Raw genomic sequence first — 14,206 nt, forward strand, 5'->3', positions numbered from 1 at the left:
TCTGACACCAAAAATGTTGTGCAAGTTTCAAGCTGGCTTCCTGCCAAGCCCCCTGAAACTGGACAATAGGGACCTGCTTCCCAGAGAGGGAAGAGAAAAGAAAACGACCCAAGCAGCCAAAGCTATAGCAAAAATATATACATATATATATTTTACATATGAGACAGATATACACAACGAGAATACCACACACCACAACTCCAGAAATCCCAAACAGCTCCCCAAAAAGGGAAGAGGGGGAGGGAGAAGGGAGAAGGACAAAAAGGGGCAAAGACCGAGCAAGTCAACCAACCAGCTGAAGGCAAACTAGCAAAAATCTCACCACTTCCCTTCGAACAGGCAGGATGGCTGGACACGGCCCAGCGCTCTCCCCTCACGCGTGGCAGATAACAGCAGTCACTGTAGGCCTCGGCTCCAGATAAGCCAGACCGAGACAGGGACCCACGGTTCTCAAACCTCGCCGGAAAGGAAGAGAGCGAGGTCCCTCCTGCTGGCTTTATTTATACCTCAAGTTACGTAAAGGAATAGCATGGAATACTTCCGTGATCACTTTCCTAGTTCCTTCCTGGTTATAAGCTGGTCTCCAGGAAGGCCTAGAGTGAAACCATCACAGTGAGGAAAATATAGTCTGTTTAAAAAAACAAAATCCATCTGGGTATTGTTAGCAATTACAGTTGTAATGAGAGGTTGAGGTATTACTGAACATGAAGTAACTTTCTTTTGGTTATCTTGGTGCTTCAGGTTATGGAGAATCTGACTTCACCTATACTTGGAGGGAATGGGTAGTGTTCAAGGACAGATCTCTAAGGATATTCTCACCCACAAAGAGGAGATTGGAGTATCTGATTCCCCGTAGTCCTTTCTACTGTATTTTCAAAAGGCAAAACTGCAGTGTGTGCCAAAATTTTCCTTATGAAATGAATAATTGTCATCTTTAGAATGGCACGTGGACAGTCTTTGCTATAGTAATCACGTACATAATTTTTAGCAGCATGATCTCCAGAAGATGGGGCAGTCTACAGACCCACTCTCAGAACAGCCTAAGTTGACTCTTAGGGAGAAACAGATATTAAAGGAAGTTCCAAACAAGTATTGAAAATTACATTGAATAATTAATAATGAATTAATAATTTCTTTTTGAAGATAAATGAGGAGAGCTTTTTTTTTGTCTCAGCTCAGAGAAATAAAAATTGTATTTCAGATACTACTATTTAGCATATAGTCTCTAGCTTTCATAATTATTTTTTTCTGTACAGGTCTTACTTGCAGCTATATTTGGGGGGATGCTTGCTTCTGCTTTACTTAGACCACTGAAAATATTTCATTTTGTAAAGGAAGGGACCATTTTCAGAACTTAGTGCATTTTTTACTTTTCTGCAAAAATATTCAAGTTAGGTCTTAAATGTCTCTCCAGACTCTTAAGGTGCTAAGACATCTTCATAGATCGTGCTTTTGCCAGATTAAGTCTTGGAGTTCACACAAAGAAACTGTACTTTGAACCTGCAAAACTTCTATATAGACAAGAGCAGGCTTAATATTCTTGGTGTGCCATTTCTAGTACAGGATGAACATGAAATATGGCTACTATTGCTAGATAAGCAAGCTCTATAAGCACAATAATCTTTCTGATTTATGATCTCTGCTTGTGGAAAGCTGAGTGGTGCTCTTAAAATAATGCCATCTTGTAGTGACTAATGCTCTAAAAATTAATTGTCAGAATTCCTGAGAGTGGTGCCTGGTTTCTTTTTTAAATAGTGGGGTCAGAGGTGAATGAACTTAATTTATCCCATTCAATTCTTTCTCTATCAATAATTCGTCTAAAAGTAGATCTAATGTTTCTGAGCCTTCCGGCAACTTTTCGTCGACCTTTTATACCCGAGTACCAAAGGAACAATGACCAACAATTCACTGTAAAACTAAACTTACTCTTTCTTTGAACCTATTTAATTTGTCCCAAGTGCATTACCTTCCCTGTTTCTGGGCCCAGCTTCCCAGTAATCAGAAAGTCAAATCCCCTGGATATGCACTTCATTCACCAGTTTTTAATATTACAGTTCTCGTGATCATTAGGGGCATGGAATGTTGATGTTGGAAAAGCTGTGATCAGTGTAAAAAATTTTGATTGTAACCAAAAAGGGAAGTAACTGCATCTCTGTAATAGATTGCCAGATGTGCATAGATGGTAAGGAATATAGAAACTTATGTTAATGGTTTTTAGAATATAAATATATTATTGTGACTGGAAGGGGATGTAAACTGGGAAGGTGTTTAAATTATGAAAAAGCTTGATTGTGCTGCATCTGTTTAAATTACTGAATTTTTTTTTTCCTTTCACTAGCTGTGCAGAAAAAAACCTGCAAACTTTCCATGTATCCCCAACAGGTGTTTTACTGTAACAGTGGTTTTCAGCATTTATTGATTGGTGGAGCTCTCAAGTCTTCTAATGTAGTGTTGGACAATTATAATTTCAGTATAGTTTAATTTGCTGTGTCTTTGCTAGTCCGTGTTGATCTGAATCTGTCACCCTTATAGTCAACAGATCCCTCCTGAGTACCACTGCACTATGATATATTAATTGAGACTTGAGAGTGAGGAGCATAACACTTCTTACATTTTAGACATGTTACAAACTGCAAATCTAGATTTAAATTACCATATGATAGCTAAGTTACTCTTTCAAAAGACTCAGAAAAAATCTTCTAATTTTTCCAAAATACCAAGTTCAATGATACTCACTGTTACCTTAACTTTGTTTTTTCATCTTTTTGCCAACATTCTTTCTTTTTCAATGCGCCACAAGAAACCTGTGTGCATCCCACCCTGTTTTGTAATTAGGTAGGAACTTCTAAGCTCTTACCTAGTTAGTTTGTTCTTTAGAAAGAATCCTGTGTCTGGCAGACATTCCTTTTTTGTCGTAATATCTTTTCACACTTCTGTTACACTTTCAAGATCGTGACTCTCCATCCTTGTGGTGAGACAATCCCTAGGTCCTCTTACTGTCACAAACTGTGCAAACTAAGGCTGTAGATGAACAGGTTATCTTTCAAGGTATGTATTTGTTTTCTTACTGATAAAATTTATTTATCCTGAAATGTCTTCAAGCAGAGATGTGTAGTTCATCCCTGTCTCATCACAGCCTTAATGAATAATTCTGGGTAAGCCTAAGCAGAATCGTTTCCTTTACTTCATATGTAAAAACAGTGGTAACTTTCAAATATTTGTCTGTCTTCACTGCTAACCATGAGAGCAGAGGTTTGGAGTTGAGTATTCATCTTTGACTTTGCCCATTCCCAGCCAATTTTGTTCACACTGCTCCAACACAATTTTAACTGCACTGAAGCTTTCTAAGTTAGTGTTCAGATTAATTATAGTGAACAAATTTGGGAGTCAAAAGTAGGCATACAGAGAGGTTTGTATAGCATACCTATCAGTGAGGAAAACTATCTTTTTTTGTTAGCAAGCTGCCACCCATGTCAGCGATGCTATTGTGACTTTTGAAAACGTAATATAACTTATTCTTTTGGAAATATGCACAAGAGTGCTCTTCCTGAACAGAGACACTATAGGAAAGTTAACCATACATAGTTTTGTCTTAATGTTCCTATTATTTCCTTTTGTAAGCCTCAAATTATTCCAATTACGTGTACACACTTTATACTAGTTGACAAAGTTCATGTTTGCCTTAGAGTTCTCCCAGCCTGCACATATATCTATCTGCACAGGCTTTTCACAGGCTTTTTATATCTTTGTTTCATAGAATCATAGAATGGTTTGAGTTGGAAGGGGGGATGCCATGGGCAGGGACACCTTCCACTAGACCAGGTTGCTCAGAGCCCAATTTCACCTGGCCTTGAACACTTCCAGGGATGGGGCATCCACAACATGTGGATGAACAACATGTTCTAGTATCTCACCACTCTCATAGTAAAGAATTTCTTCCTAATATCTAATCTAAACTACCATCTCTCTTTGAAGCCATTCCCCTTTATCCTGCCACTACAGGCTCTTGTAAAAGGTCCTTCTCCAACTTTCTTGTAGGCCCTTTTAGGTACTGGAAAGCTGCAATAAGGTCTCTCCAGAGACTTCTGTTCTTCAGGCTGAACAACCCAGCTCTTTCCTACTGTTTTCATAGCAGAGGTGCTCCAGCCCTCTGATCATAGTGCATTCTGATCAAAGGTATTCTGAGATCATAGTGTGGCCTGGGAAGGGGGATGCACCACCACATCGTCTTCAGTGCCCTCCTCTGGATCTGCTCCAGTAAGTTTATGTCCTTCTTATGTTGGGGTCCCAGAGCTGCTGGCCACAGTATTTCAGGTGGGGGTCTCATGAGAGCAGAGTAGAGGGAGAGAATCATCTTCCTCAGCCTGCCAGCCAAACTTCTTGTGATGCAGCCCAGCATACAGTTGACTTTCTGGGCTGCAAGTGCACCCTGCTGGGTCACATTGAGCTTCTTGACCACCAACACTCCCAAGTCCTTTTTTTCAGGGCTGATCTCAACCCATTCTCCACCCAACTTTTCTCATCTTCTGATTACTGTCTTCTGGCTAGCTCTCCCCTCCATCATCAGTTTTAGTTTCTGAGTGAATTATATTTCTTAATATAAAGCAGACATTTCAGCTGTCTGTCAGAATTAATAAAAAAGTTGAATATTATTTATTACAAGCAATGTGGTATAGTAATTTGTTATATATCCCTACTGGTTCACTTGTTTTCAGCGATTTGTCTTTATTTGTGTAATCTCTTAGAATGAATCATTTTGGATAGACATCTAGGTGGTAAAATTTTGCAACAGCAAAAGAGAACTAGGACAAGGAACGATTTAAAAATGCTTGATTTAGGAGCTAAGTGGCATAAATAAGTGTACCACACGTCAATAAGTGCTGCTTCAGAGATGGATAATGTTAAAATTGAGATATAACAAGAATGAACTGATATTCTTTATATCAGTTATACATTTATTATGCTAAATAAAAAATATCATGTCTGTTACTGAGCGAAACTAATACTAAAATGAGTGGTAAGTATCTCTTATGTCTTGAAAGTTATTTCTACGTAAGTTATATCTGTGATGGAAAAAAATAATATTGTTAAAATTTCAATTTTATAGTGTTGAATTTTCTTTCCCTATGAAAAATGCTTCTTTAAGGGAGGTGTGTGTGTGAGAGGTGACACATCTAAGGTACTCTAACCCAGCCTTATGGATGCCATCAAATGAAAGTCTGTCCTTCTTGCCTTTCCTTCCCCTTGTCCATATGCTGACACAGTTGAGAAAGCAGAAGAAACATCAAGCAAAATGGTAAAAGCTCTTCCCGCTTTTTATGTAGTTTTCTGTTGGGATTTGTCCCTGAACCAGGTCACTGTGAAGTCTGAAGTGCTCATTCTGTTGCAGTTTATTCAAGTGAGGTAGTAGGAGTGTATAGCTGGGAGGAGGACTGTCCCTTAGCCAGCCTAATCTACAGGTTCAGGATGTACTTTAATGCAATAGACTCAAAACTATTTCAGGCAATCCATCCTACCCCCCATTTTGTTCAAACACTGAATGTACCTTACTGGTAAGGGCTACTGTGTAACATGGACTAGGATTTGGGTGGATCAGTTAAGAACCAATTCTTTTTGTTCATCAAAGTTGTCTTCTGTGAAGGGGTTTACTCTTAAAACTACCATGACAAAAGGCTTAATAGATAGAATATTTGTGACATAATGTACTTGAGTCTCAAGCTGCAAATTATACAGGAGAGGCTTTCCCATGGTAATTCCAGTGAAGGTGAGCTACAATAGGGTTCTTTAGTAACTTCCCTGTTTTTTTTAACCTTGTGTCTGCAGATGGAGGAGGCGGACCTAAGTGAAAGAGGATTGCCGCAAATTGCATCAATCATGAATAGAGTTAGAAACTTGAAAAACAAATACAGAAATGAAGACAATATCACAGATGAGCTTAACTGTACTAAAATCTCAGCTGATACAACAGGTATTTGGTTTTGTTATTCTTTTGTCATTCTGGCAACAGATCTTAACTTAGACTGAGTGAAAAGATTTAGCATTCAGTATTAAGGACCACAGAGTAAATTTTGTTCCTCTTTGTTTCTTAACTGCGTTGCTCTAATCTTGTTTAAAAAATAAAATCAGTAATTGTCTTGTGGGATAGTATTTTCTTCCATTCATATTTGCCTTTTTAATCAATCATTTTTTGTTTTTATGTCAGATAACTCTGGAACTGTTAATCAAATAATGATGACAGCAAATAATCCAGAAGATTGGCTGTGTTTTTTGCTTAGACTAGAGAAAAAGGGTGTTCCTCAGATGGATGTTAGCCTACTGAATAGACTCATTGGTCGTTACAGTCAAGCGGTGACTGCATTGCCTGCAGAAAAGTACAGTGAAGATGAGAGCTATGCTCGCATCCTTGTGAGATTTGCTGAGTTGAAAGCGTAAGTATAAATTTTCAATATAAGAACTCATTGTTCTGTGCTTGAATTATGACAAAAATACCTTGTTTTGTAAGTGGTTTCTGCAACAAATTATCTTTGAGTGTGTATGTCTTCTTATTGGCTGTTTGAAACTGAGCAGCTTTGGTGAGTCAGCTTATCAGTTGTCTCCACAGTGCTTGCATTTTTTGTATATGCTAATAAGCATATACAAAGATTGTTTGGAGCTGTTTGATTTAGAGGTGTTAATACTTTCTTTTTTCTTGGTTCTATATGTAAGGTACATGGGAAAAAGCAGGAGACTATGTTTTTTCAGTTTTATACTACTATGCTTTCTCCCTTGCTAGTACTCAGCGCAGTTAAATTAAATTAGCTAGGTTAGGATAGGAAGAATGTCTCAGAACATTGTTCTGTACTTCCATACTTGGAAAATTAATTTTGATTGTAGTCATTTATTGCTTTATTCAGTCCAGACTTGAACAGTGTGGTTGTTCAGATGTGTTCAGACGTAATTTAGGGCAGGGTTATAATGTGATTTTTTTCCATAAGGGGTTCTTCTGAAATATCTTGAAATATCATTACAGCAAATGTTTTGATGAAGAACTGTAGTTGAATATTGCAGCAATATAACAATTATTGCTTAGCAGGTAGTCTTCCAGTGAACATGGCTAGTCTTTTTCTTGTATGTCCTTCCTCTATTTGACTTTTTGGCATGTGGCTTTGTCTTCCTGTATAATTTCTACTCTTTGTACTGTCATTTACATGGGTCTTGCTGCATCACTGTTTACTAAAAGCGTACAGTGGAAGTAATCTGTTGAATCCCCTGTTGAGAAACAAACAGAACTGAATAGTGGCCTTCTTGTGAAACCTTAGTATCTTGAAGAAGTAAGGTGTTTATGTGTAATTGGAATAAGGAATCTCTTCCAGAAAGACTCCAAAGATACTGAGAGATAGCATTCTTGTTTAAATGTTAATTACTTTTCCTCAGAACAGAAACTGTGTAACATAGACTTCTGGATCATACTTTGTGGAATTTCTTTTCCAGAATAGAAATTGGAAGCTCTTATCCAGTCACATCTTTTATCTCGTTATAGGAGAGTTTAAGTTCAGAAAGATTATTTCCCTAGTCACTTGGATCTATTTCCACTTGATCCTTAGAACATGGCTGAAAAGCAAATACTTCTAAGGTGTACATAAGAGTTCAGTATTCTGTGTGTTGTATTGCAGAAAGTAAAACTGAAGGTGCTGTCAGATAATATGTCCAGTTAATATGTATGTTAATGTGTCAGTTTGTCTAGCACTATGTATTTTGTCTGTGCTTGGTTTTAGCTCCTGTCAAAGAAAATCCTGTCATCTCATGACTTCCTAGAGTGCTTCTGGTTTATTTTTTTAGCTATTGCAAATAAAGCAACACTAATAGGTGCTCTGATGATGCTGCCCTTGGTGGGAGAAGAAATATGCTTTTCAATAGAGTTCTGCTTGCTGTTCCCCCACATGTTCCATCTAAACAAGGTGGAAAAGAAAGTCAGCATCAGTGGCAGTAGTTTGAGATTTTGGTGTCTATTGCTATCAACATTTTCTTTGATCATAGAATCATAGAATGTTAAGGGTTGGAAGGGATGTTAAAGATCACTTAGTTCCAACCCCTTCTGTCATGGGCAGGGACGCCTCCCACTAGACCATGTTGCTTAAGGTGTCATTCGACCTGGCTTTGAACACTTCCAGGGTTGGGGCATCCACAACCTCCTTGGGCAACCTGTTCCAGTATCTTACCCACCCTCATAGTACAGAATTTCTTCCCAATATGTAGCCTAAATTTCCCCTCTTTCAGTTTGTACCCATTATTCCTTGTGCTATCACTACAGTTCCTGGTGAAGTGCCCCTCTTCGACTGCTCTATAGCCCCCCTCCAGATACTGAAAGGTTGCTATGAGGTCTCCATGCAACCTTCTCTTCTCCAGGCTGAACAGCCCCGATGTTCTCAGCCTCTCTTGAGAGGAGAGGTGCTCCAGCTGTCTAATTGTCTTTCTGGCCTTCTGGATCCCTTTCCCCACCCACGACGTGGGGGAGCCCAGTTCTAGTTCCATCTCCATCTGAAGAACCATTCTGACGTCTTGAGGGATGGGGAAAGGGAACTCCAGCGCCAGGGGTTTCTCAGGCCCCAAGCCTGGAGGGGAGAGGTGCCCTCTCCTCCCCCCAGCACCCACGTAGTTCCATGGCAGGCACAGAGACAGCACACCGGCATGGAGAGGAGGCAAGAGAGAGTTTATTGTTGGGGATGTTACATTTATAGGGTTTAGGAGGATTCACAAAGTAACCAATTAGAAGTTTCAAGGGGTTTACAGAAACACCCAATCACAGGAAGGGGTTAACAAGGTCCAATGGGAAACACCTTAGGACACCTTCCCAGGACATTCCTGCATGGGAGATAACAGTTGCTGTGGGGGGTGTTGGGAAGAAGAAACACGTGTTTGCAAAGAGACTACCAAAAGCCATTTTAAGACATGTTTAAACAAGTTTCTCATCAGATTTAGTGCTGCACTGACCCTTGTCTGGACTCTTGCCAACAGATCCATATCCTTATGCTGGGGGTCCCGAAGCTGAACACATTGTTTAAGGTGGGGTCTCACAAGAGTGGAGTAGATGGGGAGAATCACCTCTTTTGACCTGCTGGCCACACTGCTTTTGATGTAGCCCAGGATACATTTGGCTTTCTAGGCTGTGAGTGAACGTTGCCAGCTCATGCTGAGTTTTTCATCAACCATCACCCCCAAGTCTTTCTCCACCCAATGAGTAGGTGTGAAATTGGATTATTCCATTCTTGGCACTGGACCTTTATTGTCCTGGTATCTTCTCTAGCTGCAGTCTGCTTTGCCAGTACCTTTTGACCAATTATGATAGTAAGGTTGTCTGAAGAACCTTTGAATGTACTCTGAAATAGTCAAAGGCAAACAGTGCATCTGTGTCTCATCTGTATTGTACATTAATCATGCCAGGCCTGCTCTCACATAATGCTTCTGACTATAGCACAGTGCCACCAAGTGTGTGGCACTTGATGCCTATTGCTAGTGCATTGGGTCTTGTTCTTTGTATTGCTATCCAAACTGTTACTGCTTTCTATTGGAACTTAAATTTTAACATAATCTTGGAAAGTGAATGTAATTCATGTTACAGCCTTATTTCTTTGGCTCAGACTGCCTGTAGATGGGTTGTTCCATGCCTGTCTTATTGCTTTGGGTGATCAGAGATGAGTTCACTAAACTTACTGGAGTCTGGTAACATGCCTAAACTATGATAGATTATCTCATTCTTAATTCCACAGAATTCTGCTGAAAATACGTTCTCTTTTGTTTTTCATGTTGTATTTTTCTGTACTTTTATTTTGAATCATTATCATAAATCTTTTCCTCTTCCCACTTTTAAGTGGTACCTTTGCTTACCTGTTGAGGCAGGTGGAATTTTGAAAAGAATTCCTTTATCTCTTGATTATGGATGTTGCTAGTAAAAGTGTTATGCTCTTTTTTTTAATAATATTAAAAAGGGAGAGTGAGTTTGTTGAAACATAAGGTTAATTTGTTATTTCATAGTGAGGTAGGTTTAGGCCTTTTGTATCTTGATTAGTATTAACGTAGGCTGTAGTTCTTCTAGAATATTTAAATGTTGGTGTACTGTGTGTGAGCACTATCCTACTTAGCAATCTATAGCTGAATGTAAAACTAGGATTAAAATTTGGTGAAAATGAACAAACTATGCAGTGTGAAATATCTTATCTGGACTTTGTGGCTTAGTCTCTACATTTTGAAGTATACCATGCTTGCCACTGCTTCTTCTGGCATGTCTGCAGAAAATAGACTTAATCCACATTGTGCTACCGAATTTCACTGATGAGACTGTGTTGTCTAGGAGTAGGGGGAAAACTGAGTTACCTACATCTGGTAAGGAGTTGGTGTTCCCACAGAACCCTTAATAGAGGTGGTTATTGGATAAATGCTCTCATTGTGTCCTGGTTTTCTGGTCCTATGGTATTTTAGATGTACCTGCAGAAATAACTTCTTTCAATGACCTACATCTCTGCTAAGGGAATCTGACTGTTTGGGTACAGTTGCAGAGGCTCTTCATTGTAGAACAGCTCAACCTCTAGCAGAAGTTTGTAGTTCAATATTGATTTTATGTAAGGAATTGCTGCAGGCTATAACTAGTAGTGTATATAATGTTTCTTCTGACTTGATTAATATGATACATTTTTGCATTCTTGGTATTCCTAAAGCAATCTCCTTGTCCTCTGCCTTGCAACCTCCTTGTATAGGAGTAGTTGTGTCTACAAGAATGGTGATGTTTCTCTGGAAGGGCTACAGGTGGGTGTTCTGTACTGGTTAGTGGGTGCTCCAAGGGAAAATATCAGCATATTTTGAGGCATTATATAAGCAGTAACAAGGAATGAGTCCTTCAGCTTTCTCTTCTGGGTTTGAACATTTTCTGGATTTTTTGAAAGGTTCAGCTTTATGTATTTCAATTATTAGCTTTCTAAGGTTTGTTGTGTATTTGTAGTACGCTGATTGTTCTAAAGGAGAGGAAAATCTTTAGCTATAGATGGTTTGTTTTTCCAGAGTTATCTAAAGCCATTATTCAGCACATGGAACTTGTTTCTCAAGCTCTTCACCTTTTATAACTATTAATATGCTGTCTTTACAGTCTTCAGGATCCAGAGGAGGCACGGGACCAATTTCATCTGGCCAGACTGAACTGCAAGAAATTTGCTTTTGTGCACGTGGCTTTTGCACAGTTTGAGCTATCACAAGGTGTGTAAAAAAACTTGTTTGGTGTTGCTGTTCTGTGTTATTCTAGGTTTTGTTGTCATCAACTTCTTCTCTGTTACATTATTTGGAAGGAAACTGGTAAGTATTAAATCAGAAAGGAAAAAAAGTTGGATTTTCTTTTTTTGAATGAAATTTATTGAGAATGTGGGTTCATTTTTGAATGAAAATATGCACACTGTTCATGATAGTGTTTTCTCCTTTTTAGAAATAACTTTCAAACAAGACGAAAACTGTCAGTATTTTCTCTTTTTTTAGCTTAGATCTTGCAGTGGAAGGTTTTTGAATAAGGCTGTTGCTGCATTGAAGAGCGATGCTCAAATTTGGGTGATGATTTCCCTTTAGATACTTTGTTTGCTTATGGAACAAATTCTGTCTTCTTCCAAACAGCAACTGTAGATTCTTGATATGTTTTTTATTAAACCAGAATACACTATCAATGTGCAGTTTGGTTGCCTGGTACTTGGTAGCAAGGCTGTGTTGCCTGCCGGTAGGGTATTTTTGGGTTTCTTTTCCTTCCATGGGTGATTTGAACAGTGATCTCTGTCACCCTGTTTATTTCTTCCTTTAACATCTTGCTCTATACAGAAAGACAAGCACATCCCATTAAAACTGTTTTCTTATTTGAAAAGAAAAGGCTTGGTGGATATATCTTAATTTTTTTTTTTGTGATTTGTTTTTCTTTGTTTGTTTGGTTTTTTTTTGTTTTTTTTTTTTTTGTATCATGCAAGCTGTTGTATACTGCCTAGTATGAGAACTCCCCAAACTTAGCTACAATAAATAATTAAATGAAATTAATCTGCCTATTCTACACACTGGATTCTGAATACATTTTACATTTTTATTTCTCTTCATTTACTTCTGTTTATTTTCCACTGGTAGTGGTTTTCTCTATAAATTTTTCACTCCAGTACTATTTTTTAACTGTATTTTAGGATACAATTTAGATGTTCAAAGGTGTCCCATGACACAGAACCATTTTGTTAAAATCAATAATAGATACTCATTTATCCTCTCACATCTTCCAGTTTTTCTTAACTGATAAGTTTATTTGTAATGGAGCAGGACAGTCTGTGGAAACCCTCCTCAAATACATGCTATGTAAAATAATTGATGGAGGAAGTTTACTGAATATGACTCTACAGGATGGGGAGAAGACAAAAATTTGCATATTGTGACTTGAAATTACAGTCTCTCTGTTTCACATAAATCAGTTATCTGACCAGTCTTGTTCTAATATAATCTTGTGGTATTGAACTTCTAAACAGTATTAAATAAGCTAATTGTTGCTTAGTGTAGCTAATAATTTGCTTAGTGAGCACTGTATGTTTATTTAAACAGATAATAAGACACTAATACTGCAATAATAAAGATATTGTTAAATAAGTGTAATAAAACCTATTGTGTAATTTAAGTGTAGAAATATTGCTACAGGTTACCAGTGACTAAATTCATCCTGTAGCTGTGGGATGTTTTCATGCAATAGTTTATCTTACTTTGACAGCAAGTAGTTAACGTAAAATGAAGTCCTAATCCCAAAGGAAATAAACCAGTTATGATTGGCTTTGTATCTCCAGTGTGCTCTCTGATTTGTATCTGTTACCCTTGAGCTGATCTAGGTGTCACTTGGAAATGTGTATGAAGCTGTAGTGTCCCTGCTGGGTGCTTCAAAGAGGATTAACGGAACATGTGATTTGTACAGTGTTACTTAAGAGGGCCCTTCCTTTTTCACTGAGTGTGTCCAGCTTAGGCCAGAGGGAAAGGAGGAGAGTAGTGCTTTGTTGCCTCCTCATCCCAGTCATTTCAGCAGTGCTTTGGCACACCTGTCAGTATTTCCCTTTGCATTAAGAATGAAAAGTTAGTTGTACATTCACTTCCTTGGCTCACAGTTTTGCTCCAGATAAAGCTCAAGTTGTTATGAAATCAGAGTTGGCAAATTGATGTCGATTTCTTAATAATTGAATATTGATGGTCCGAAAATGGAGTGCCATTTTGGTTTGGGGGTTTTTTTGTTACTTAAATACTAACTACCATTTCATTTAAATAGGTCAGATGATGATCTGTCTTGTCCTTACTTGGGTGACTTGGGTAGTATACTTGAAGCAAAATTTGCTGTGAATTGGTCAGAACTCGTAACCGTAGATAAAACTCTGCTTTTGGCTATGTAAAATGTTATGCTAAGGTGGATGAATCAGGCTTTTGGTATGTGGCAAAGTGGACTGATTGAAACTCAGAAATACTTCTGACTTTACTTTTGTGCTTTGGATCCTCATCTGTTAAGGGGGATGAAGCAGTTAATTTTTCACACGGGTGTTGGTGTCACGCTCTTTCTTACTCAATGAGACATATAATAATAGGAGGAATTACTTTCGAGTAGCAGGTCTTGTTGAAGCAATGTGTGGTTACTAAATATAGCCAAAGGTAGAACCACAGAATGCTGGTTAAGGATTCTTAAAGCCCATGCACTTGCTAATGATTTGCGAGAAAAAACAGTGTTTGACTATATGGTTAAAAACCAAGTTACAACAAATAAGCACAAAATAGATTTAAATGGAAGCATAGCCAATCTAATTTTGGTGTTTCCTTGTTTTGGTGTCTGACATCACCCATTTAGTATTCTTAAAATAGGTTACTTAAAGCATGAGTTCTTAATACATACACTGCAGTTCCCCCAACCTGAACTGCAGGCAGCATTGACATCTAACTTGAGTTACTGGTGGGGTTTTGAGTGCTGGAGACATGGTGCTCTTAAATATGCTACTATATAATATTAGAAATAATTAAGTATAAATGTATGTGGTACCGGTAAGAACAAAGTGGCTGATGTTCTGCTGCTTTGAGATTGAGGAAGAACAGCATTTGAGATTTCAGGGGCATTGACAGCTGTAACAAAATATTGCATCATTTTGCACTGATGCTCTTTAAACCAGGGAACATATTATGGTTGCACTACTCTTCTTTCCTTATT

At 38.2% G+C, this 14,206-nt stretch overlaps 1 protein-coding gene across 1 annotated transcript in view; it reads left to right on the forward strand.

Annotated features, from left to right (window-relative positions):
• Positions 1-14,206, forward strand: part of TTK (TTK protein kinase) — a 44,984-nt gene that overhangs the window by 11,279 nt on the left and 19,499 nt on the right. Inside the window, exons 4-6 of the mRNA XM_051778070.1 lie at positions 5,824-5,968; positions 6,203-6,428; positions 11,117-11,223. Of these exons, the coding sequence (XP_051634030.1) occupies positions 5,824-5,968; positions 6,203-6,428; positions 11,117-11,223 (478 nt within the window). The remainder of the gene's footprint in view (positions 1-5,823; positions 5,969-6,202; positions 6,429-11,116; positions 11,224-14,206) is intronic.

The sequence above is a fragment of the Manacus candei genome, unplaced genomic scaffold (genome assembly GCF_025592945.1).
Source record: "Manacus candei isolate 608988 ecotype Guabito, Panama unplaced genomic scaffold, ASM2559294v1 h1tg000011l, whole genome shotgun sequence".
NCBI classification, from domain to species: domain Eukaryota; kingdom Metazoa; phylum Chordata; class Aves; order Passeriformes; family Pipridae; genus Manacus; species Manacus candei.